The sequence below is a fragment of the Typopeltis vanoorti genome, chromosome 25 (assembly GCF_054136105.1).
Source record: "Typopeltis vanoorti isolate ZY-2024b chromosome 25, IOZ_Tvanoo_1.0, whole genome shotgun sequence".
In the NCBI taxonomy this organism is placed as follows: Eukaryota; Metazoa; Arthropoda; class Arachnida; order Uropygi; family Thelyphonidae; genus Typopeltis; species Typopeltis vanoorti.
This window is the reverse complement of record NC_143573.1, coordinates 71,627,760-71,655,560: the sequence shown is the minus strand read 5'-3', so window position 1 is coordinate 71,655,560 and position 27,801 is coordinate 71,627,760. Positions and strand designations below refer to the sequence as shown.

General features: G+C 35.7%; 1 protein-coding gene across 1 annotated transcript in view; it reads left to right on the top strand.

The window, feature by feature from the left end:
- Positions 1-27,801, top strand: part of LOC150092841 (PHD finger protein 21A-like) — a 151,459-nt gene that overhangs the window by 104,641 nt on the left and 19,017 nt on the right. The window contains exons 10-11 of the mRNA XM_090414330.1: positions 20,627-20,843; positions 20,935-21,038. Coding sequence (XP_090270456.1) covers positions 20,627-20,843; positions 20,935-21,038 — 321 coding nt within the window. The remainder of the gene's footprint in view (positions 1-20,626; positions 20,844-20,934; positions 21,039-27,801) is intronic.

Genomic DNA, 27,801 nt, shown 5'->3' with positions numbered 1-27,801 from the left:
AACTAAAGTTTTTCTCTATCACAGTAGTTTTTTCCATAAGTTAATGTATTCTTTCCTAATGCCCTCGCCTTTAATATGATACTGCCATTGATGCCGTCTGTTCGTCCCCTAATCTTTCTCAGAACTCTCATATCAGAGGTCTCTGGTCTTTGATCAAGTGTTTTATTTCTAATCCAGTTTTCAGATCCATAAGTTAAAATGTGTTTGAACACTGTCTTGTATTCAGCTAATTTAGTGTTTTGTCTAATTTCTTTCTTATTCCATAAGAACTTATTCAGCTGACTTCCTACCATACAGCTTTGCTAATTTTGTTGTCTATTTTCGTATTTAATTTACCATCTTCATTAAATTCACTAAATATTGTGCTTAAATAGCCAAAATGTTTTACTTGTTCTCTAGGATACAGTTTTCAAAACCTATTTTCGTTTTCTTTGTCTTTTTAATGCTGATTTTCATACCAAATTTATTACAGCAGTTATTCAGTTTGGTCAGGGAATCCTGCATACATAATTATATTTGTTTAGAAGTATAACATCATCTGCATAAAGTAAACAGCTTATACCAACATCTCTAATCTTAATATTGGGTTTAATACCACTTTCCTTCATAATGCGATCCATATAGATGTTGAATAACAATGGAGATAATGTACACCCTTGTTGCACACCTGACTTAACATCAAACCATCTGCCTGTATCTCTGTCAGTTCTAACTGATGATTTACAACTCAAATAGAGACTTTCTATTGCTTGATATAATGTCCCATTTACACCATGTAACTAGAGCATTTTGAACAGCTTTCCTCTTGGCACTGTGTCATATTTCTTTTTCAGATCTACAAAACTTAAATACAGATCTTTGTTATAATCCCATTATTTCTCAGCTATTTGTCTTAAAGTGATAATCTGATCCTGACAACTTCTGTTTAACCGGAACCCAGCTTGTTCTTCTCCAAACTTTTTATTATTATTATTATTAAGAGAGACCTTCAGGGATTCAGGAATTCATCGAGGGAGACCATACTGTTCGCACTAGCTGTCATACCTGTTCTTGAATTCATTCATTCTACTTGCACACACAACATCCAACAACAATCCATTCTGATCACACACTACTCTATGAGAGAAAAATCTAGCCCTAACCCCCTTGACAGCATTCATTCTCAACTTCTATGGATGCCCTTGCATCCCTTCCTCATCCTCCATAAAATGAAAAATTCTATCTACCGAAATTCTTTAACTCTTTCAGTAGGTTGTAAGTCTCAATCATAATACCCCTCTTTCTCCTGTTTGCTAGTGTCTGCAGCCTACAAATTCTCAATCTGTTTTCATAATCTGTATTCCACAATCCTGATATCATTTTTGACACTCTCATTTCTACTTTTGCCACTGTATCAGAATCAACAAGGAAACCAAGGTTGGCAGGAAAAAGACCAAGAGGAAGACCAAGATATAGGTGGATTGATACAGTAAAAAGTGCCTTAGAAGATAGAGATATAAGATCTGATAATGTTGGAGTCTTGACAGGTAACAGATTGATTTGGAAGAAAATTGTAGATAGGAAAGTGGCGATGTAAGTTTTTTCATGTAGCACTATCATATCCTGTACACCTCTTGAGGGTACATGCCAGGAATTTGATGATGACAGCCATTTTCACATGCCTAGAATTCCAGCCTGTTCAAATCATTCTGCAAGTACTGCATATCACCAGCACTCCTGATTATCCTATCTATCTTTGCATCATCAGCAAATAGCTGTATATCACATGTCAAATCCTTCCCATTGTCATTAATGTACAGATTGAATAAGAATGGTCCAAGGACTGATCCTTGAGGCACACCACTGATTATTTTGAATCTTGCAGATTTGCATCCTCCATATACCACTTTTTGATATCTGTCAATCAGTCATCCTCTTATCCATGCCAGTAGTTCATAATCCTATCCCATATTCTTCAATTTATGAAACAGTATTCCATGCTGTATTTGGCCAAAAGCCTTTGCAAAATACAAAAGTATCATGATGTATCAATTCCTCTTGTCTAACTCAGTGGTAATATTATTATAGAACGTGAGCAAGTTGGTAAAACATGACCTTCCCTTAATATGCCTATTGCTGTTCATTGCAAAGTACAGATTCTTTGTCAATCCATTTCTGAATGTAACCAAATCCTAACTAACTCTTCCAAAATCCTCCCCACCAATCTCGAAATGCTAATTGGTCGATAGTTGGATATGTCAGTCTTTGCACCACCCTTGTGCAGTGGGATTACCATACATTCTTTCCACTCCTGCAGAATTTTCCCTGTTCTGAGACTCAAATTATATATCCTGGTCAATGGAATAGCCGGTTCAGCTGAACACTCTTTTTGCATCCATGCTGATATCCCATCAGTTCCTATTGCACAATTGTTATTAAGTTTGTGCAACACCTCTAGTACTTCCTCCTCTTCCACATGAGTTTTGTCTTATGGTTAAAGAGGTAGCAGCGAGTTCAATGTTGCATATACCAGGTTTCATAGCTTTTTAGCAAAATGGCTGCTCGTTAGTTGAACAATTATTTCTGTATCAGTCACCCACATATCATCTGCATTCAGTAGAGTTATTCTTTCAAATTTCTTCTTTGTTTTACTTGCAGCATAACAATAGAATTCTTTTGGGCTGTCTGTAACTTGCAGAACCAGTTTTTTTTCATACTCGGATTTAGCTTTCCATACAACACTTGTGACTCTTCTGACCTGCTGTTAATTATCGTAATTGACATCATCCTTATGCATGCGACATTCCTTCCACATCATCTTTTTCATACAAATCTCTAGCTTAATTAGATTACTCACCCATTTCACTCCTACTCTATTTTTTCTTTGAACTCTAGAACCACATTTTGATATCGCATCATTGAAGTATTTTTAAACACTTCCTATTCGTTGTCGATATCCTTCCCATCCAATAATTGATACCATAGCACAGAACCCAGCATTATCCCCTAGGTGGTCATAATTTCCTGCTTTGCAGTTCAACATGTAACCTTTTCTGAATGGAACGTTCATAAAATAACTGCATGATCATGCAGTTATTTTGAATCTATTGTGTCACCAACCAGAGACACAATAGTTAGGTCTTTAACTGAAACCCCTTCTGCTATAATCAGATCTAACACTCTTTGATGTTGAGTTCCTTCTGTCACATGCTGCTTGTGGAAGTTGTCTCTCAACAGCTCAATAAATTCAGTTTCATTCTTCTCATGCAATTTCATAGCTACCCAATCAGTGTTTGAATAATTAAAGACCCCCATTATGATTACTCTTTTTGCACTCATCGTGTTATTTGTTGATTCATTTCTTCATCACTAGCAACTGATCCACCAGGTCTGTAACAACACCCTACCATGTATTTGATCTTGTTAGATCCCACCTCACACCAGATGGCTTCAGATGACTGGATTTAAGACATTCGATATCGTTAGCAGCATCCCTATTCCTCTCCTATCCTTTACTAAAAATGCTGTACTATTTGCACTCGATACCAGTTAGTGTGCATCTACTTCTGATTCCCAAGTCTCACTAATGCCTGCAACATGTGGTTCCAATATATTAACCATGGTAGCAAACTCTACTCACTTTTTTCTGATACTCCTAGCATTCATGTACAGACAATAAATTACCAGCATGCTCTTTTGCATACACTTGTCTGTGGTCTGCATGACAGTTCGATAAATTGCAGATCTCTGTTCTTATCTAGTTCCTTACTTATGCAGACATTATTACACATGTTTGATAGGTTCAATCAGACAAACACAAAATAGTTCTATCTTCATCATCATTTCCATTCCCATCATTAACACAGTTACCTAACATTGTTGCTCTTACACGCAGATTCTTACAATTCCTCCCATCAAAATTCGGTTTCCCTGACTCCCTGCATGGTCTTATATCAGTAATTTTTCAAGAATCCTTATGCCAAACACATTCAAGTGTAGGCCATTCCTCTTATACAAATCCTCCCCTCAAACTCACTCCACACATCCAAAAACTTGCATCCATTCCTTTTACACAGCTTACATATTGAATCATTTGCCATCATAGCCATCATCATCATCAAATTCCTGATATGTACCCTCAAGGGGTGTACAGGATATGATAAGTACTACATGAAAAAAAATTACATCATTATTAATTTCCTATCTGCAATTTTCCTCCAAATCAGTCTGTTACTTGTCAAGACTCCAACATTATCAGATCTTATATTTCTATCGTCTAAGGCACTTTGTACCGTATCAATCCACCTATATCTTTGTCTTCCTCTGGGTCAACCTTGCATTCTGTTTAAGTGACCATACCACCTGAGATTAGCTCTACTAATGCATTCCTGGATGCTGACAATGTCAAGTTCTTTCCTAATATCCTCATTTTTAATATGATATTGCCATTGATGCCATCTGTTCACGCCTCTAATCTTTCTCAGGACTCTCATATCTGTGGTCTCTAGTCTTTGGTCAAGTGTTTTACTTCTGACCCAGCTCTCAGATCCATAAGTTAAAACTGGTTTGAACACTGTCTTGTATGCAGCTAATTTAGTGTTACGACTAATTTCTCTCTTATTCCATATGAATTTATTCAATTGACTTCCCACCATACCAGCTTTGCTGATTCTGTTGTCTATTTCTATATTTAATTTACCATCTTCAGTAAAAATTGTGCCTAAATAGCTGAAATGTTTTACTTGTTCCACAGGTTCTCCATTCACAACACAGTTGACATTTTCAATGATTCTGCCTATTTTCATTGTCTTTATCTTTTTATTGCTGACCTTCATACCATATCTATTACAACAGCTATTCAATGTAGTCAGAGAATCTTGCAGACTTGTAGCGGATTTATTTAGAAGTACAACATCATCCGTATAAAGCAAAGCGCTGACATTAACATCTCCAATTTTGATATCATGTTTAATACCACTTTCCTTCATAATGTGATCCATATAGATAATGAATAACAGAGGGGATAATGTACATCCTTGTCTCACACCAGATTTAACATTAAACCATCTTCCTGTACTTCCTTCAATTCTAACTGCTGACTTACAACTCAAATAAAGACTAAGTATTCCTTGATATAATGCCCCATCGACACCATATAACTGTAGCGTATTGAATAGCTTCTCTCTTGGCACCTTGTCATATGCCTTTTCCAAATTGACAAAACTTAAATACAGATCTTTGTTATATTCCCATGCTTTTTCGACTATTTGTCGTAAAGTGAAGATCTGATCCTGACAGCCTCTATGTGGTCTGAATCCAGCTTGTTCTTCACCAAGCTTTTTTTCCACAATTCTTCTCAACTGTTTCTCAAGTATACTTGCATAGATCTTGCCAGGAACACTCAGTAGAGAAATACCTCTGTAATTCTCACATGCAGTTTTATTTCCATTTTTATATATGGGTACTATGAGAGCTCTACTCCAATCATCGGGAATTCGTCCCTCTGTCCAGGCTTTCTGAACTATGCAGTGCAGCCACTGTAAGACTCTTATACCACCATACTTCAGCATTTCTGGTCGAATATCATCTACTCCTGCTGCCTTTCCACATTTCAAGCCTTTGATGGCTTTTTCTACTTCAAGTATGGATATGTATTCCTGACTGCATGCCTGGCCAGTGTTTTTTACCACTGTGCTGTCATCACTGCTTGTTTCATTTAGCAGTTTTTCAAAGTAATTACTCCATACTTCAAGGATATCTTTTTCTCCCGTTTTCATGTCACCTTTATCATCTCTAACTCCTTTTACAGCACTCTTTTCTCCATTCCTAAGCTTCTTCAACAACCTCCAGAATATTTTGTCACCTTCTTGATATTTATTTTCTATATTCTTGCCAAAGTCTTCCCATGACTTTTGTTTAGCTGTTTTACACAGTGTTTAGCATTCTTGCATTTGTCTCTATATTCTCTAAGAGCACAAGCTGACTTATTTGACAGTAACTTTTGGTATGCTTTCTTCTTTTCCTTCACTGCCTCTTTAACTTCCTGTGTCCACCAGGGAGTTCTGATTTTTTTTTATCCTTCCAGACAACCCTCACCACATGCCTCTCTGGCAGAATCAATCAATGTTTTCTTCAGAGTTTGCCACTGAATCTCCAAGGTTTGATTCCTGTTCTCAAACTCTTTCATTTTTTCTTCAATAATCTTTTTGTATTTTAGTCTACAGTTCACATCTGAGAGCTGCTCAACTTTTATTCGCTTTAAAACTTTCTTACATGTTATTCTTTTCAATATGAAATTCAATTTTATCTTGCTCAAGACTAAATAGTGATCACTTCCAATTTCAAATCCTTTGTACACTCTGAAAACATCACTATCAACAATAACATCAATGAGACTTTTCTTATTCCTAGCCTCTTCTCTCCATGTGAATTTGTGCACATTTTTATGTTGGAACATCATCATCATCATCATCATCAAATTCCTGCCATGTACCCTCAAGGGGTGTACAGGATATGACAGTACTACATGAAAAAATTACATCATTACTAACTTCCTATCTACAATTTTCCTCCAAATCAGTCTGTTACTTGTCAAGACTCCAACATTATCAGATCTTATATTTCTATCGTCTAAGGCACTTTGTACCATATCAATCCACCTATATCTTGGTCTTCCTCTGGGTCGTTTTCCTGCCAACCTGGCAGAGAACACTTGTTTTGCTAATCTTTCCTCTCCCATTCTATTTAAGTGACCATACCATCTGAGATTAGCTCTGCTAACGCATTCCTGGATGCTGACAATGTCAAGTTCTTTCCTAATATCCTCATTTTTAATATGATATTGCCATTGATGCCATCTGTTCACGCCTCTAATCTTTCTCAGGACTCTCATATCTGCAGTCTCTAGTCTTTGGTCAAGTGTTTTACTTCTGACCCAGCTCTCAGATCCATAAGTTAAAATTGGTTTGAACACAGTCTTGTATACAGCTAATTTAGTGTTCCGACTAATTTCTTTCTTATTCCATATGAATTTATTCAATTGACTTCCCACGATACCAGCTTTGCTGATTATGTTGTCTATTTCTATATTTAGTTTACCATCTTCAGTAAAAATTGTGCCTAAGTAGCTGAAATGTTTTACTTGTTCCACAGGTTCTCCATTCACAACACAGTTGACATTTTCAATGATTCTGCCTATTTTCATTGTCTTTGTCTTTTTATTGCTGACCTTCATACCATATCTATTACAACAGCTATTCAATTTAGTCAGAGAATCTTGCAGACTTGCAGCGGATTTATTTAGAAGTATAACATCATCCGCATAAAGCAAAGAGCTGACATTAACATTTCCAATTTTGATATCAGGTTTAATACCACATTCCTTCATAATGTGATCCATATAGATAATGAATAACAGAGGGGATAATGTACATCCTTGTCTCACACCAGATTTAACATTAAACCATCTTCCTGTACTTCCTTCAATTCTAACTGCTGACTCACAACTCAAATAAAGACTAAGTATTGCTTGATATAATGCCCCATTGACACCATATAACTGCAGCGTATTGAATAGCTTCTCTCTTGGCACCTTGTCATATGCCTTTTCCAAATCGACAAAACTTAAATACAGATCTTTGTTATATTCCCATGCTTTCTCGACTATTTGTCGTAAAGTGAAGATCTGATCCTGACAGCCTCTATTTGGCCTGAATCCAGCTTGTTCTTCACCAAGGTTTTCTTCCACAATTCTTCTCAACCGTTTCTCAAGTATACTTGCATAGATCTTGCCAGGAACACTCAGTAGGGAAATACCTCTGTAATTCTCACATTCAGTTTTATTTCCCTTTTTATATATGGGTACTATGAGAGCTCTACTCCAATCATCGGGAATTTCCCTCTGTCCAGGCTTTCTGAACTATGCAGTGCAGCCACTGTAAGACTCTTATACCACCATACTTCAGCATTTCTGGTCGAATATCATCTACTCCTGCTGCCTTTCCACATTTCAAGCCTTTGACGGCTTTTTCTACTTCAAGTATGGATATGTATTCCTGACTGCATGCCTGGTCAGTGTTTTTTATCACTGTGCTGTCATCACTGCTTGTTTCATTTAGCAGTTTTTCAAAGTAATTACTCCATACTTCAAGGATATCTTTTTCTCCTGTTTTCATTTCACCTTTATCATCTCTAATTCCTTTTACAGCACTCTTTCCTCCATTCCTAAGCTTCTTCAACAACCTCCAGAATATTTTGCCACCTTCTTGATATTTATTTTCTATATTCTTGCCAAAGTCCTCCCATGACTTTTGTTTAGCTAGTTTTACACACTGTTTAGCTTTCTTACATTTGTCTCTGTATTCTGTAAGAGTAAAAGCTGACTTATTTGCCAGGAACTTTTGATATGCTTTCTTCTTTTCCTTCACTGCCTCTTTAACTTCCTGTGCCCACCAGGGAGTTCTGATTTTTTTATCTTTGCACACAACCTCACCACATGCCTCTCTGGCATAATCAATCAATATTTCCTTCAGAGTTTGCCACTGAATCTCCAAGGTTTGATTCCTGTTCTCAAACTCTTTCATTTTCTTTTCAATAATATTTCTGTATTTTAGTCTACAGTTTACATCTGAGAGCTGCTCAACTTTTATTCGCTTTAAAACTTTCTTACATGTTATTCTTTTCAATATGAAATTCAATTTTATCCTGCTCAAGACTAAATAGTGATCACTTCCAATTTCAAATCCTCTGTACACTCTGGTGTCCTGCACCAGGGAGAAAACATCACTATCAACAATAACATAGTCAATGAGACTTTTCTTATTCCTAGCCTCTTCTCTCCATGTGAATTTGTGCACATTTTTATGTTGGAACATGGTGTTCGTAATAACCAGTCCATGTCCTGAGCAGAAATCCAACAGATATTTGCCATTATTATTAGCTTTGCTCTTTTCTCCAAATTTTCCCAAAATATTTTTGTATGTCTCACAATCATTTCCTACTCTACTATTTAGATCCCCAACAAGGACCAACTTTTCCTTTTTCATTGTGTCAATTGCTTTTTCTAAAGCCTCAAAAAATTCCTCCACTTCTACCTTAGTAGAACCTTCTGTGGGACCATAGGCACAAATAAGTCTCATTGTCCAGTTCCCCATTCTCATATTTGCCCACATTACTCTACTTGAGACTGACTGCCATTCAAGAAGATTAGCCTCGTATTTTGTGTTGAATACTATGGCTACTCCTTCTTTTCCTTGATTGTTATTGCCTGAATATAACATTTTGTATTTATTGCTCAGAAAGATCTCACCAGTTTTGGTCTTTTTTGTTTCAGTCACCCCTATTATGTCGATCTGGTACTTATCTAATTCCTCAGCTAGCTCCATTTCTTTGCAATTCAGGCTTCTTACGTTGATAGTACCGATCTTTAACTCTGGTGATGTTGAGTTGGGGTGTTTTTTCAGATTTGTTTCAGTAGCTGACTTTTCGCTGTTCGCCCTGGTTCCCTGGCGAAAACAACGGGGGCCTTGTTTAACCGGGCGACGCCCCAGCCGGCATGAAATTTTGTCATGTTGTACCATCATTTTTTATTTTGAAATAAAAAAAAAAAAAAATAAAAAAAATAAAATGTTGGAACATGGTGTTAGTAATAACCAGTCCATGTCCTGAGCAGAAATCCAACAGATATTTGCCATTATTATTTGCTTTGCTCTTTTCTTCAAATTTTCCCAAAATATTTTTGTATGTCTCACAATCATTTCCTACTCTGCTATTTATATCCCCAACAAGGACCAACTTTTCCTTTTTCATTGTGTCAGTTGCTTTTTCTAAAGCCTCAAAAAATTCCTCCACTTCTACCTTAGTAGAACCTTCTGTGGGACCATAGGCACAAATAAGTCTCATTGTCCAGTTCCCCATTCTCATATTTGCCCACATTACTCTACTTGAGACTGACTGCCATTCAAGAAGATTAGCCTCGTATTTTGTGTTGAATACTATGGCTACTCCTTCTTTTCCTTGATTGTCATTGCCTGAATATAATATTTTGTATTTATTGCTCAGAAAGATCTCACCAGTTTTTGTCTTTTTTGTTTCAGTGACCCTATTATGTCGATCTGGTACTTAGCTAATTCCTCAGCTAGCTCCATTTCTTTGCCATTCAGGCTTCGTACGTTGATAGTACCGATCTTTAACTCTGGTGATGTTGAGTTGGGGTTTGTTTTCAGATTTGTTCCAGTAGCTGACTTTTTGCTGTTCTCCCTGGTTCCCTGGCGAAAACAACTAGGGCCTTGTTTAACCGGGCGACGCCCCAGCCGGTATGAAATTTTGTTAAGATAGCCTTTCCTCTTAATTCATTTCTATTATATCGAGGTAATATACTTACTGTTTTCTCTTTCTCACTCTTCACTCTTGCCTCTTCCATTAACCCTTTCATGCCCACTCTCATACTGAACTTTTTGCTAGTTAAGTAATTAGTACCTACTACAGTTACAATCTCGTTTACTTTTCTTTTCTGTTTTTGAATCGCTTGAGTCATATTTTTAATTTTTGCATCAGGAAAACTTGATGTTATAACCCACTCATCAATGGCATGTTTTATGATAGTCACCATACCAAATAACATTCTTTTTATAATTAACTTTACTTACCTAATTTTTGTTATTATGCACTAACTTACCTGATTCCATGCTTTGTTTTCCATTTTGCTGCTGAACTTTTTTTATTCTTCCTGTGTTCCTCTAAACGCTGCTCAACTTTCTGTAGTTTCCTTGTCTTCTGTCTAATAATCTGCTTTAGCCTTGTGATCTCAGATGATTAATTATTATTTTTAATATTGTCTTTAGTGGAGAAAACCGTCTTGTACACTACTTCGCTTTTCATGCTAGCGTTTCATTTCTTGTGTGATTTTGGTGCCATTTTACACCTGTATTTAATATTAAAATATTACAATAAAAAATGATATAAGACACTAAATACTCTAAAAACATGAAAATCTACTCTAATTTTCTAAGGGAAAAAAACACATAAAAATCACTAATTTCACATGAGCACTAAAGTACACCAACCTCTCACAATATAACCTTGAACCCAATTCCACAATTTTTCCTTCACAATTTATCTAGGCTGTTGCCCATGAATACTTACATGAATCTTACCAGGTACACTTGTTAGGAAATGACTTTGTAATTCTCACTCAGCTTTATTCCCTTGTTTATAGATGGGTACTATGAGTGCTCTACTCCAATCATCTGGAATTTGATCCTCTGTCTAGGCCTTCTGATTATGAAGTGCAGTCACTGTAAAAATTTTTATATGTATCTTTATATTTTAGCATTTCTGGTTTGAATATCATCTGCTCCAGTTGCCTTTCCACATTTCAGGTTTGCGATAGCCTTTTCTACTTCAAGTATATTCCAAATGGCATTCCTGTTGAGTGTTTTCTATCACTATGTGTTACTGCTCGTTTCGTTTAGCAATCTTTCCAAGTAATTACTCCATACAGCAAGACTATCTTTATCCTCAGTTTTCATGTCCCCTTTATTATCTCTAATTCCTTTTACAGTATTCTTTCCTGAGCTTTTTCAATAACCTCCAGAATATTTTACCACCTTCCTGATGTTTATTTTCAATATTCTTACCAAAGTCTTTCTATGACTTTTGTTTATCTAATTTTACACAGTACTTTGCTTTCTGACATTTTTCTCTGTATTCCCTAAGAGCACAAGGTGATATTTGCCAGCAACTTTCAGTATGGTTTCTTCTTTTTCTTGACTGCCTCTTTAACTTACTAAATCCACCATGGAGGTCTAATTTTTCTATCCTTGCAGATTACCTCTCCATCCGCTTCTCTGGCACAATCAGTCAGTTTTCTTTAGGGTTTGCCACTGATTTTGCAAGGTTTGGTTCTTGTTTTCAGTTTTTCTTAAATAATGTTTTTGTATTTGGGTCTACAGTTTATATCTGATAGCTTTTCATCTTCGATTTGTTTCAAAACTTTCTTACACACTTATTTTCAACACGAAGTTCAGTTTTATCCTGCTCAACACTAAATGGTGATCACATTTTATTTCAAATCTTCTGTATATACTTTTGTGTCTTGAACCAGTGGGAAAACATCACTGTCAACAATTACATATTTATTTGACTTTATTTGTTTATGAGACTTCTTATTCCTTGCTTCTTCTCTCCATATGAATTTGTGTACATTTTTATGTTGGAGCATTAGTAATTAGTCCTGATCATAAATCTAGCAGGTACTTACCATTATTATTACCTTTCCTCTTTTTTCCAAAACATTCTTGTCTGGTAATGATTTCTTATTCTGGTATTTAGATATCCAACAAGGACCAACTTTTCCTTTTTTGTTGTGTGAACCGTCTTCTCTATGCCTTGAAAAATTCACCCACTTCTTCCTTATTAGAACCTTCTGTGGGACTGTGTGTATAAATAAGTTTAATCATTCAGTTCCCATTTCTGATATTAGCCCACATCAGTCTGTGTGATATTGCCTGCCATTCAAGAAGATTATCCTCATATTCGGTGTTTAATATTATAGCTACAGGGTGCTTAAGGGTCAAAACTGTATAACTGAGAGGAGACCTCCACATAGCCTTTAAACGTATGCGGAGAACCGACCAGGGCTTCTGACCTAATGTCCAATCCTCACCTTCTCGTGGTGCACCCTGTTGGGTATCTACCTGAATACTGAACGAATGAGGATGGGCTGGCAATTTGGGATTTAGCTGACCAAATTGTATTCTTATTGGCTTAAACCAATATAGAAAATGATGGTACAACATGACAAAATTTCATGGCGGCTGGGGCGTCGCCTAGTTAAACAAGGCCCCCATTGTTTTCGCCAGGGAACCAGGACGAACAGCGAAAAGTCAGCTACTGAAACAAATCTGAAAAAACACCCCAACTCAACATCACCAGAGTTAAAGATTGATACTATCAACATAAGAAGCCTGAATGATAAAGAAATGGAGCTAGCTGAGGAATTAGATAAGTACCAGATCGACATAATAGGAGTGACTGAAACAAAAAAGACAAAAACTGGTGAGATCTTTCTAAGCAATAAATACAAAATGTTATATTCAGACAATGACAATCAAGGAAAAGGAGGAGTAGCCATAGTATTTAACACAAAATACAAGGCTAATCTTCTTGAATGGCAGAGAGTCTCAAGTAGAGTAATGTGGGCAAATATGAGAATGGGGAATTGGACAATGAGACTTATTTGTGCCTATGGTCCTACAGAAGGTTCTACTAAGGTAGAAGTGGAGGAATTTTTTGATGCTTTAGAAAAAGCAACTGACACAATGAAAAAGGAAAAGTTGGTCCTTGTTGGGGATCTAAATAGCAGAGTTGGAAATGATTTTCAGACATACAAAAATATTTTGGAAAAATTTGGAAAAAAGAGCAAAGCCAATAATAATGGCAAATACCTGTTGGATTTCTGCTCAGGTCATGGACTGGTTATTACTAATACTATGTTCCAACATAAAAACGTGCACAAATTCACATGGAGAGAAGAGGCAAGGAATAAGAAAAGTCTCATTGACTATGTTATTGTTGATAGTGATGTTTTCTCCCTGGTGCAGGACACCAGAGTGTACAGAGGATTTGAAATTGGAAATGATCACTATTTAGTCTTGAGCAGGATAAAATTGAATTTCATATTGAAAAGAATAACATGTAAGAAAGCTTTAAAGCGATTAAAAGTTGAGCAGCTCTCAGATGTGAACTGTAGACTAAAATACACAAAGATTATTGAAGAACAAATGAAAGAGTTTGAAAACAGGGACCAAACCTTGGAGATTCAGTGGCAAGCCTTGAAGAAAACCCTGATTGATTCAGCCAGAGAGGCATGTGGTGAGGTTGTCTGCAAGGATAAAAAAAAATCAGAACTCCCTGGTGGACACAGGAAGTTAAAGAGGCAGTGAAGGAAAAGAAGAAAGCATATCAAAAGTTCCTGTCAAATAAGTCAGCTTGTGCTCTTAGAGAATATAGAAACAAATGAAAGAATGCTAAACACTGTGTAAAACTAGCTAAACAAAAGTCATGGGAAGACTTTGGCAAGAATATAGAAAATAAATATCAAGAAGGTGGCAAAATATTCTGGAGGTTGTCGAAGAAGCTTAGGAATGGAGGAAAGAGTGCTGTAAAAGGAGTTAGAGATGATAAATGTTACATGAAAACGTGAGAAAATGATATCCTTGAAGTATGGAGTAATTACTTTGGAAAACTGCTAAATGAAACAAGCAGTGATGACAGCACAGTGGTAAAAAACACTGACCAGGCATGCAGTCAGTAATACATATCCATACTTGAAGTAGAAAAAGCTATCAAAGGCTTGAAATGTGGAAAGGCAGTAGGAGTAGATGATATACAACCAGGAATGCTGAAGTATGGTGGTATAAGAGTCTTACAGTGGCTGCACTGCATAGTTCAGAAAGCCTGGACAGAGGGACGAATTCCCGATGATTGGAGTAGAGCTCTCATAGTACCCATATATAAAAAGGGAAATAAAACTGCATGGAGAATTACAGAGGTATTTCCCTATTAAGTGTTCCTGGCAACATCTATGCAAGTATACTTGAGAAACGGTTGAGAAGAATTGTGGAAGAAAAGCTTGGTGAAAAACAAGCTGGATTCAGGCCAAATAGAGGCTGTCAAGTTCAGATCTTCACTTTACAACAAATAGTCGAGAAAGCATGGGAATATAACAAAGATCTGTATTTAAGTTTTGTCAATTTGGAAAAGGCATATGACAAGGTGCCAAGAGAGAAGCTATTCAATACGCTACTGTATATGGTGTCAATGGGGCATTATATCAAGGAATACTTAGTCTTTATTTGAGTAGTAAGTCAGCAGTTAGAATTGAAGGAAGTACAGGCAGATGGTTTATTGTTAAATCTGGTGTGAGACAAGGATGTACATTATCCCCTCTGTTATTCATTATCTATATGGATCACATTATGAAGGAAAGTGGTATTAAACATGATATCAAAATTGGAGATGTTAATGTCAGCTCTTTGCTTTATACGGATGATGTTATACTTCTTAATAAATCCACTACAAGTTCTGCAAGATTCTCTGACTAAATCGAATAACTGTTGTAATAGATATTGTATGAAGGTCAGCAATAAAAAGACATAGACAATGAAAATAGGCAGAATCATTGAAAATGTCAACTGTGTTGTGAATGGAGAACCTGTGGAACTTGTAGAACATTTCAACTACTTAGACACGATTTTTAGTGAAGATGGTAAATTAGATATAGAAATAGATAACAGAATCAGCAAAGCTGGTATGGTGGAAGTCGATTGAATAAATTCATATGGAATAAGAAAGAAATTAGTCGGAACACTAAATTAGTTGTATACAAGACAGTGTTCAAATCAGTTTTAACTTATGGAACTGATAGCTGGGTCAGAAGTAAAACACTTTATCAAAGACTAGAGACCGCAGATATGAGAGTCCTGAGAAGGATTAGAGGCATGAACAGATGGCATCAATGGCAATATCATATTAAAAACGAGGATATTAGGAAAGAACTTGACATTGTCAGCATCCAGGAATGCGTTAGCAGAGCTAATCTCAATTGGTATGGTCACTTGAACAGAATGGGCGAAGAAAGATTAGCAAAACAAGTGTTCTCTGCTAGGTTTGCAGCAAAACGACCCAAAGGAAGACCAAGATATAGGTGGATTGATACGGTAAAAAATGCATTAAACGATAGCAATATAAGATCTGATAATGTTGGAGTCTAGACAAGTAACAGACTGATTTGGAAGAAAATTGTAGATAGGAAGTTAGTAATGATGTAATTTTTTTTTCATGTAGTACTATCATATCCTGTAGCCCCTTGAGGGTACATGGCAGGAATTTGATGATGATGATGTTATAGCTACTCTTTCTTTTCCCCGATTGTTATTTCCTGAATGTAACATCTTGTATGTTTAATTAAAATTAAGCAATGTTAAATTAAAAACTTAAATATGGAACATAAGAAAATTATATTCTAAAAGTAAACAAAAAGAACTAGAATAATGATGCATAAAATTGTTAAGCTTAAAATTTGATATAGATGTTAAGCATACAAGTACAGTAGAATTTGTTTAATTTAATATAACTGGAAATCATGCAGTTAGCATGCATAAAGTTTTAAGTTCATCTTTGAGATAGTTGAATGAACAGAAATGCAATTTTTTTAATTACTTTAAAGGTTGATAATTTGTTACTTCAAATAGCATCACTTAGAGTGAGACTAACCCAGATGTCTGTATTGGTTTCTAATTGTTTATACCTGAATAGTCATATATGCTACTATACAGTGAAAACATGAAATTCCGTAAATGAACATGAGCAAAGGAACATATAGTTATTGCTTTTAGCACTGTTGCTATTACATCTCTTTAAGATAGATAATTTTCTTATTTGGATTTGGTGCAGAATGCTTCAAACAAGATTTCTTAACTAAATTTACTCAACGACAGATGTCTTTTAATGAATATAGTGACTAATTTCTTACTGTGCTAGATATATCTTGTTTGAAAATATTCACTAAAAAAGAAATCTCAGATTGTTCATAATGCATAAAAGCTTAATTATGACACTTTCTTTCATATTTCAAAGTTGACTTCTTCTTTTCACCTCTTGATGCTGTGATCACATGTTTGTGTAAAGAAAGTATTATAGACAAACTGATGTTCCTGCAGAAATAATAAGGGAAGAACATTAACATCAGATTTCAAAAATGTAACATTGGGAGTCGACTGTGCGCAGGCTGATACAATAGCTCATTTGCAGATTTGAATTCTATGTAGGACAAATAAGTTTTAAGTCTTATGAAGTCTTCTTGCATCAATAAAACTGAAGTGGAAATGATTTGAGGATGGGAAAAGTTGTCAAGAATTTGGAATTTTTTTTAATCCCAGTTGTTACTCTCATTGAAATGAAAATCTACTCTAATTTTCTAAAGAAAAAACACAAAAATCACCAATTTCACACGAGCACTAAAGTACACCGACCTCTGACATTATAATCTCGAACCCAATTCTACAATTTATCTAGGCTGTTGCCCACGAATACTTACATAGATCTTACAGATTTTGGCACTTAATGTACATCTATAGAACTTCTAATTTTTCATAACCCTCATCACAATATACACCCTCTGTCCGAAAAGAATCTGAACTTTTCGAAAATAGAAGAAACTAGCGGTGCCACCTGTTCTCTTTTTGTTGTTGAAAGCAGCAACCTTCATTAGTGTTGTATCAACTGTTTATGACATTTGTTTCATTAGAAGCTGAGTTATAGTGCCAAGAGTGACAGTGTGTTTTGAAGAACGGTCGGAAAATGAGTTTCAGACAGAGAGCTGCGATTGACTTTTGTGTTAAACTTGGTAAAAGTTTTACCGAAATGTATCAAATGCTTCAAAAAGCATATGGTGATGAATGCTTATCCTGTACTCAAGTTTACGAGTTGTTTAAGCAATTTTAAAGTGGTCGTGAGATGCTTGAGGACGACGAAAAGCCGAGCCGTCGAAAAACTGGACTAAGCGAAGTTAACATCCAAAAAGTGCGTGATTTCATCAAAGAAAATCCGAAATCGTCCATGAGATTGATTGAAGATGAATTGGGGATTCCAAAATCAACTATGCACAACATTTTGACTGAGAATTTGGGCCTTCATAAATTGAATTTATGATTTGTTCCCCACGATTTGACCAACGACCAAAAAATGTATCTAATTTGAACACTGCAAGGACCTCGTTAAAACCGCTCTTAAGGACTCAAATTTCCTTGAAATGATCGTTATTGGTGGTGTTTTGAGTATGAGCTGCAAACAAAGCGCCAGAGTTCCGAGTGGAGACCACCAAAAGAGGGGCATCCGAAAAAAAGTTGCTTGGAGAAGGCAAAATTAAAGACTGCTGATTTGTTTCTACGATTCCAAGGGCATTATCCACAAAGAATTCATTCTGCTTGGCCAAATGATCAATGGTGAGTTTTATCTCAAAGTTTTGAAACGATTGATAGCGAGAATTCGTCTCGTACGGCATGAATATCGTGATGCAGGCAGCTGGTCAGTTTTGCATGATAATGCACCATCTCATCGTTCGAACATTGTGAGACAGTTTTTGAGCAAAAACCAAGTTTGTGTGTGTTGGATCACTAGTCATATTCACCTGATTTAGCACCCTGTGACTTCTTTCTCTTCCCCCGGCTTCATTTACTGATGAAAGGAAAGCGATACGACATCATTGAAAACGTTCAAGTAGCAGTAACCATGACCCTCAACAGTATCCCAAAAACATATATAAAATAAACTCATTTAACGAATTAATTGACCGTAATGAATTTTAATGAATTCGAACACTGTATCGAAGCTGAGGGAGAGTATATTGATTGAAATAAATGATTTGGATAATTATAATTGGCCTGTGTTTTATTTTCTATCAAAAATTCGGTTCCTTTTTGGACAGAGGGTGTATTGAATGTGGGTTTACTAATTTTCATTATTTTCTAATGGTTTCTTTCCTTCATTCTGTCTGAATCTTACTCTGATTATATGCTACATTACTGGTAAAATAGTTCAATCCAATGGTTTATTATGGTGGTTTACTTTATTTCTTTCTGTCAGTGGTCAAAGTTTTTGACTGCTAAGTTATTATATCCTTTCCAAAAGTTTACTTTCCTGTGTATTGACAATTACTACAGCTTGGCTTATGTACGGTGTAAATAGATGTGTTTGAATGTTAAACGTATCATTTGGTCCATAGGTTGTATGCAGTACGCTTGTGGTTACTGGTAGGCAAGAGTACCACTTTTACATTTGGATTGAAGTTGGTTAATGCTGTACAATGATGTGGTTCATTGTCGAGGAGAAATAAACTTTTAAACAGCAAATTATTCTCCTTGTGATTATTTCTGGTAGCTGGAACAAAGTGATTTACGAACCACTTGTGGAATAGTGCTGGTGTTACCCTTGTTTTTTTGTTTGTTTGTTAACTCTAGATGACTGCCAGGAACTTTAATCCAAATAACAAAAATAACTTTTGTCTCCTCATTTGTAATAAAATTTTGTGATTCCATCTTTTTCCAGGAAAGGCTGATCTCATTAATGTTGTAAATTTGATTGAATAGTAGCCTTCCTGTTCAATAACTTTTGACAATTTCAAAGGAAATTCTCTGACTGCATCATGATGAGCATTTGCAATTGAATTTAACTAACCTTCAGCAGTATCCTTAAATTTTAAATTTAGAATAATCAACTGCTGTATCTTCCATATGCATTTTAATGTTTTTGAAAATCATTTCTTTATTTAGAATTATTTCAAATTAGTTTGGTACTCAAACTTTTTTTTTTTTTTTTTAAATTTTGATTCTATATCTAAATTGTTATATAAGTATTTCATTTTTTAGAAGTACCTACAGACTTACAGAGCCTGCATTGTGAGTATAATCACAATTTTTTTGTGTTCTTAAAATTATTGCAATTGTAAAATGACCTCATAAACATGACCAATTGAAGCAAGCAATTTATCATTTTCGGAATTTTTACACTCGGTTATACTATAAATTACTGATACCAAGAAATTATATTCTTGGTTTAATCCTTTATTCAAGTGTAATCAAATAAAGTTTGCACCTGAAGTATTTTCAGGACTGCGAAACTCATATATAGAAGCTAATGACTTCACATCAAGCACGTATCCTTATACATATCCTTATACACGTATAATGCATAGCATTATACATGTCCCTAAGGATATGTGCTTGATGTGGAGTTATTAGCTTCTATATATGAGTTGCCCAGTCCTGAAAATACTTCAGGCACAAAACTTTGTTTGCTTACACTTGGATAAAGGATTAAATCAAGAATTTAATTTCTTTGCATCATTAATTTATGTTTTCTGGTAACCAAACGATTTTTGTAAAAATGCTAAAAACAATCAACACTTGTAGCACTTTCCAGATGACTTTGTTTTCCATATTTCAAGGTAATAATAAACAGTATATGTAAGCATGCATAATATTAACATAATATTAACATTGGCAACTGAAGAATGCTCAGTACAACACAGAATGGGGAATTATAGAACTGAATATTTTCCATTGCACGTTGCAAAATGTTCATAAGTGCAGGGTTTTCCTTTCATTAAATGATTTGAGAGTTTCAATTTATATTTTTATTAAACTGCTTACTACCTAACTGTGCAGTCTGAATCCACAAAATTTAAAAATGTTGTGGATCATTGATGTACAATAGAAATGCAGGGTGTTTTTCAAAATGCATTGAACACTTTTAAATATTTATTGCTTGGTAACTAATTAGGTTTCATATGTACTTGTAGTCTAAACAAATTTGTAAAGAAACTATCACAGTTATAATTTTATAGATGTTATTATACTACATGTTTGTATGAAACCCAGTTACTGAGAAATATTCGAAAGGGTTCAGTTCATTTTGAAACACTGTATTAAATCCTTTGATCAGCATACTCCTCAGAAATAACACTTTGCTATGTAAATCACAGGGGGAGATTATACTGTTGTTATATTTGAATTGGAAATAAAAATTGTTCACACAGCATTTATAACTAGCTTTTATTGATTTTTTTCTTTTTTTTTTTTTTTTTTAGAAAGACAGTTCTCAAGTACTTTGTATGAGTTGTACAAAACCTGGAGAGCTTATAAAATGTAACTCCTGTTCTAAGTCTTATCATCATTCTTGTATTCAACCTCCTTTGCTGACAGCTTGTGATGGACCATGGCACTGTCAAGAATGTCAGATAGTAACGTCATCTTCAAGTGAATGGACAGTTGCAGCTGTCCATAGTTATGTTGCTCTAAAAGCAGGTAAATTTCACTTTCTGTGTTCTAGCATTTACCAAAATACATATTTTAAGAAGTTACTGTTTCATTGATATTAGCATTTTTTTTAATATAGCCAAAGAAGATGAAAAGAAGAAATTATTGAAACGCAGCTTGGAATTAGGACAAGAGAAGGACCAGCTTGAAACAAGATTACATTATCTGAAAGATGTAGTCACTGTAAGTGACATATAAATTAAGAAATGAGTATTAATTGTTTTTAGTTTAAAAAATTATTATATAATAGTTGTTTATGCCATATTTCAATGCTTCTAAAATTTGAGCTGAATTGATGAAGAACCATGCAGATAGTGTTAATAAAAATAAAATACTTTTCATTAATATGGATCATAAATGATGTACGTAAAAGTTTCACTAATTTTTAAATTTTGAGGAGTAAGATTAAACAAAAGCAGACAGTATACATCAGGTGAAGTCAACATGAAAAGCTGTAACAGACTCATTGCTAAATGTGTAATAATAAATGCAGATATAAGATCAAAAATTAAACGAAGGAAAAGCCTTGAACTTATGGAACAAAGAAGATGTGGGGAGATACAGAAATTTGAAAATGAATGTCATTAATGAGTAACATATTAAATATGAAGATATTTGAAAAGAATGTGACATCATTAGCATTAAGGTGATATGGTCACTTAACACATTCGCTGCCATGCTACTTCGGCATAGTTTGTTCTCGTATGCCAAGCAATTTCACTTCAAGGTCAGTACCGGTAATCTCGTTGCCGGCGGTAAGCGTCATACGAGTATACTTGTAGCTGGCTTGTGGGGCTCATATACCAACTACGAGTATACACAGTTTTGTTGCTAGCTCCACATGCCAAGCATTTTCACTTCTTCAAGGTCAGTACAGGTAATCTTGTTGCTGGCGGTAAGCGTCATACGATTATACTTGTAGCTGGCTTGTGGGACTCATATACTAACTACGAGTATACTCGTAGTTGGCAGCGAACGTATTAAACAGAATGGGAGAGGTAAAGTTAGCAAAACAGTTGTTTGATGCCATAATGGCAGAAAATACTGAGGAAGATCCAGGTGGATATGTAGTTAGTGATGCCTAGAAGTTGGAAAAGTAGCATTTGACACTGTTGAAACCTGACAAAGATTAGATTAATTTGGAATAAAAAGTTGATGAGCTAGTAATAAAGTTAATTAGATGCTACTATTCACAGTGTTCTGTACACCTCTTGAGAGCACTGCCTATCACCAAACGATGCTGACAATGCATAGAAAATGCAGAATTGGTCAGTAAGTTTGATTTTGCAAGTTCATAACAGAAATTTCAATCCATATGAAATCAATGGAATAACAAAACATACAAAGAATACTGGTTGGGAAAACACAAAATAATAATCTATTGTCTTATTAGAGTGGGTTAAAGAATTTTTTTTCAATGCTTATAGGTTGAAAACTATAATTTATACATGACTTTAATCTATATATGACTATAATTTATATATTTCGCAGAAAATATAATTTATATATGACTTTTACAAGGATTAATCCTGCACCTTTTACAAGCATTCTGTCACTCTTCAACAAAGTCTATCATTCTCTATACCAGGGTTTCCCAAACCGTGTTCCGTGAGAAGTTATCCTGGAATTTGTCATTTTAGTATTCTAAGCATTTTTCATGAATAAATATTTTATAGTGGAAATATTCTGAGGAGAATAATTTTTGTGAATATGTCGAAAAGCTCAGACCTATAATAACATCTGTGTAGCAAATGTTAGTGACCAAGCCTTGTATTTTTTTAAACGTGGAAGTATTCATGAATTATCGTTAATTTTCACACATCGAAACCTTTCAAATTCAGGAAAGGGAATACAGCTGTTTATGACCGTCATAAAAATTGTCTGCAAGCGGATTATGGCAGTGGGCGGCATATCCTCTGTTCTCAAAACTGAAGGAAATGACATCTGTGTAGCAAATGTCAATGACCAAGCAGCATATTTTTAAACATGGAAATATTCATGAATTATCGTTAATTTTCACACATCGAAATCTTTCAACAATCGGGAAAGGGAATACCTGTGTTTATGACCGTTCATAAAAATTGCCTACAAGCCGATTACAACAATGGCAGCATATCCTCTGTTCTCAAAACTGAAAGAAATAACATCTGTGTTACAAATGTTAGTGACCAATCAACAAGGAAGTATAAAGAAAATTTTTCTACTAAGGTTGATTGGTTGGTGTCGAGACTAGCTGGTGAAAGGACGTACTGTCGGCGATCTCCTGAAAGATTTGTGATTTTTGTTGATTTATTAAAATTTTGTTAGATTTAATTGCGTAATTTTAGTATATTATTGTAGTTTTATTAGTGTAGTTAGTGTACTAAAGCGTTTTATAACATAGTCTATGTCGGGAAGTCGCCGCTAGAGGGATTCGTAGTGTGTAGTGTTCGTGAAAGCTCCACACGAGATAAGCGTTATATTCAGTTATCGTTGATAAATTTACTTTAATATTGCGTAGTTTTGTTTGCCTTGCGTATCTTAGTGCGTCTGTTTGTGTGTTTTTGGTGTTTATAATTTATAATTTGATAAAGTACGTTACTAGTAAGTATGGCTCCAGTACGAAGGAAAATGGCGGCCAGTAATGATGGTTCGCCATCCTCTTTCAAGAACGGTAATGCAAAGGAGATGATTCAGTGTACTATCTGCGAAATGTACGCTTCGCAGAGTGTGGTTAGATGATAATAAAGGAGTGAATGTGTGTAGAAAATGTAGGGAGAATGAGGAATTGAAGTGTATTTCGGATCGTGAGTGTGATATTTTTGTCAAACTTCAGAATGAAGAAAATAGGGATATGACAAGAAACGGCGAGGTTGTACCAGAGAATTGTGAGAGTGTGAATGATAGTATTAATGGTTTTACAGAGAATAAAAAAGATGAGATAGATGCAATGAGTGAGATCGCGTTGTTGAATGGTGCGATACAAAGGGCAAAACAGCAGCTAGCGTATGAGCAAAAGTCGACTGAATGAACCAACTAATAATAAAAAGTATGACAGGAAAAATGGATGTATGAGTTCACAACATGAACAAAATGAAGGATAGAGTGCTGTATGGAGACTCGTTAGTACGAGGTGTGTTAGTAGAGGATTTGACAAAATCGTACTAACCTGGTGCGACCATAAAGGATGTAACTGCGTCTATTAGAGAGCAAAAGGAAAGGGTGAAAGAAATGATTGTTGTGGCAGGTACGAATGATTTGAAAGGAGATAAAATGGAAATGATAGAAGACCTGAATGAATTGTTTGAGGTAGCAAAAGAAAAGATTGAGAGAGTTAGAATGATTAGTCTTTTGCCACGGTATGACAGGGAAATGTTTAAAAGGAGGGCCATAATTGCGAATGACTTTATGCGTGGGTTATGTATGACGAGTGGTGTGGAATTTGTGGATGTGTGGAGTGAGTTCGATGGACGAAAGGATCTATATAAGATCCTTGCATTTGAATGGTTACGGTGTAAGGAGACTTGAGAAAGTGTTGCTGAATGTAATGGATGTGCAAATTCAGGGAAACTAGATTTATTAAGGGGGGGGGTAGATATACAGTCCTTAGGGAGGCAGTTGAAAGTATGAATGAATATAATATGCCCGAGCGAATAAGGACAACAAATCAGAGTGGGATAATTAATATAAGGCATAAAGGTAGGGTTGGGGCTAATGGGGGTCTTAAATTTATGTACACTAATGCTAGGAGTATTAGGAACAAGAAGGAAGAGCCATGGTTGGAAGAGCCATGTTTTGGCCATGGTTGGCACTTCCAGACCACAGGTTATTAGTATTAGTGAATCATGGCTGACTGTAGATGATATAGTTCCACTGCATAAAGGTGGGTCCAAGACTGCTGTTGTAAATTACCAACCGATTAGCATATCAGGAATCATTGTCAAGGTCTTAGAGAAATTAGTCAAGAAAAGAATACAGGATTGGATAGATGAAAATGGGATATTGTATGGGGGAACAACATTGTTTTGTGAAGGGTAGATCATGCCTCAGTAACTTGCTCACGTTTTATAACACAGTGACGGCTGAACTGGATAGGGGTAATGGGTTTACAGTGATACTACTGGACCTTGCCAAGGCCTTTGACAGGATACCACATGGAACCCTAATCAGTAAACTGGAGCAGATGGGGATAGATATAGGGTTGGTGAGATGGATAGGAGGGTGGTTGAAGGAGAGATACCAGAGAGTGGTTTATGCAGGAGTGGAGTCTAAAAGACGGCTTGTGACTAGTGGTGTGCTGCAGGGCTCTGTTCTTGGACCACTGCTTTTCAATTTGTTCATCAATGATATAGGAAAGGATCTGAGAGGAAGTGTTCACTTGTTTGCTGATGATGCAAAGTTGGGTAGAGCAATTGTGAGTGCACAGGATGTCAAAATTTTACAGGATGATTTAGATAGTTTAGAGGACTGGGCTAGGAAAAATGGATGTCAATTTAATGTGGCAAAGTGTAAGGTTATGCACTTTGGGGTGAAAAGAATAGCAGCAGTATATTGCATTGGTGGAACCGTACTCTAGGAGATTGATGAGGCCAGGGATTTGGGAGTGTTGGTGGATAGGGAATTGAAGTTTAGGGGCACATTGCAAAAGTGACTAAATCAGCTCATCAAATCACTTGGCTTCTGAAAAATACTTTAACAAGCAGAGACAAACAAGTTGTTGTTCCTCTGTATCGGGCCTTGATAAGACCTCATCTGGACTACTGTGCCCAGTTATGGGCACTAGGGTTTCTTTGTGATGGGGAGGAAGTGCAGAGGATCCAGAGATGAGTGACCAAGATGATAGAAGGTCTGTGGAATGAACCTTATGAGAATAGGTTGAAGATTTGTGGGTTGCAGAGATTGGACGGTAGGCGAAGGAGGGGTGATATGATTGAGACATTCAAATTACTGAAGGGTTTCAATAAGATTGATCAGAAGATATTTTTGAAAATATGACTGGTGGTGGGAGGATTAGGGGCCATGCATGGAAGCTGGGCAAGAGCGTGGTTGACAAGGGAGTTAGAGCTAGGTTTTTTACTTTTAGAGTGGTGAATGAGTGGAATAAGCTTCCAGAGTCTGTTGTGGGTGCTACGACCATGAATGAGTTCAAGGCAAGGTATGATAGATACTGTGTCAATGTCGAATAGTTGTTGTTGACATGATGTTAGGGCCTCCCTCGATGAGTCTGTCTACTCCTTGGAGTTGCCCGGAACAATAATAATAATAATAATAACAGTAGTCTGTGTCCGGCTCAAATCTAGTAATACTGAATACTTTCTTCGCAAGTTCGTATTGTAGGGTGAATGTTTCGAAACTGTACTGCCGTTATTTTTTAAAAGCAAAATCCTGCAGATTTAAATTTTAATATGAATAAGAGACAAGGGACTTTGTTTAATTTTGGTATTAAGAAATCTCTTATTGAAGGTGTTTGTGATGCAACAGATAGTGAGTCATCCACCACCAGCCTACGAAGCGATCTCCAGGATGTACAAAACAAGGGGAAAACTACCAGCACATAGGAGAAAAAGTCTGCATTCACTCGTAAGTACTTATAATAATATTATAAATTTTTGGTGATCAAAATGGGATATGTCAATGAAAATCAGCACAAATTAATTTAATAATGTTTAGTTCATTATTAATTAATTAAAACATTACAAAATAACCAAGGTGTTCCTTGAAAATTTCAGGATTTGTGAAGTGTTCCATCGTGAAGTGTAGGAAAAGTTTGGGAAATGCTGCTCTATACACTTGCCATCACTGGGTGAGATGCTGTATGCTGACCCTGGAAAAATCATTATTCCAATCGGAGCTCTTCGCTAAGAACTGTTTCATCTTCTCTTCTGCGAAATGGCATCCTTTAGAGGTCTGAACAGATGGTAGTGAGAGGATGCTAGATCTTGGTTATGGGCGGGATGGGGAAGAGTAGTTTAGCCAAATATTGCATTGCATCCATTGTGCACAAACAGCTTTGTCATGGAGGAGGGGGATGTTGGCCTCATTAATGTTTCTGGTGGTCTGAACTCTATGGATGTAGTTTTTCCAACATTTCCATGTACCATTCTGAATTGACTGTGGTGCTTCTCCAAAAAATTTAAGCAAACCCGATCTTTGTTTCAAGAACATGAATTACTCTGACAGAATGGTGTCTAAAGTATATAGAGAATAATAGAAATTTTGTTAATAAATGACAGGATGCTCACGAAAGATGGAGGATTAATCCATATGAAACTTTTATTTAAATTATATTTTCCAAAAAAAAACTTGGCATTTCATCCTGACCTTCATAATAATAGTAAATTGAATTTAATAATGTTATGATGCAAAGTGGCTTCCAGCAACATGATAAAAGATTAGGTTCTGGGGGTCAGACAGTATTACACTGGAATTACTAAAATAGAAGAAAAGCATACAATATCGTACTACAGCATTTACAATGTGTTTTTAAAAATGTTTGAAAGATTTCCTCATCCCATAAATGCATCATAAAAGTTTCAGAGCATACTGGTTATGATATTACCGTAGTCCCCCCTTATCCACGGTCAACCCTTGTCCGAAAATGTTAAATTCCATAAATAAATAATTTATAATTACATCAGCAAAGTGAATATTAGGTTCAACATTATTTCAAAACGGAGTGTTTGTAGAAACTATGAAATTTTCGTAAGTTGACCTGAGAGCGAACGAGAATACAATCCTAGGCATCCCCAAGTTGCTTTAGCTACTTAAGTCAAGTAGTGCATGCTAAAGCAACTTGGAGATGCCAAGGATTGTATTCTCGCAAGCTCTCAGGTCAACTTACAAAACTTTCACAGTTTCTATAAACATTCGGCTTTGAAATAATGTTGAATCTAATATCCACTTTGCCTATGTAATTTTACTTCGCCGAAATGAAGCTATATGGTTCTTTCTTTTAGTAATAGACAAT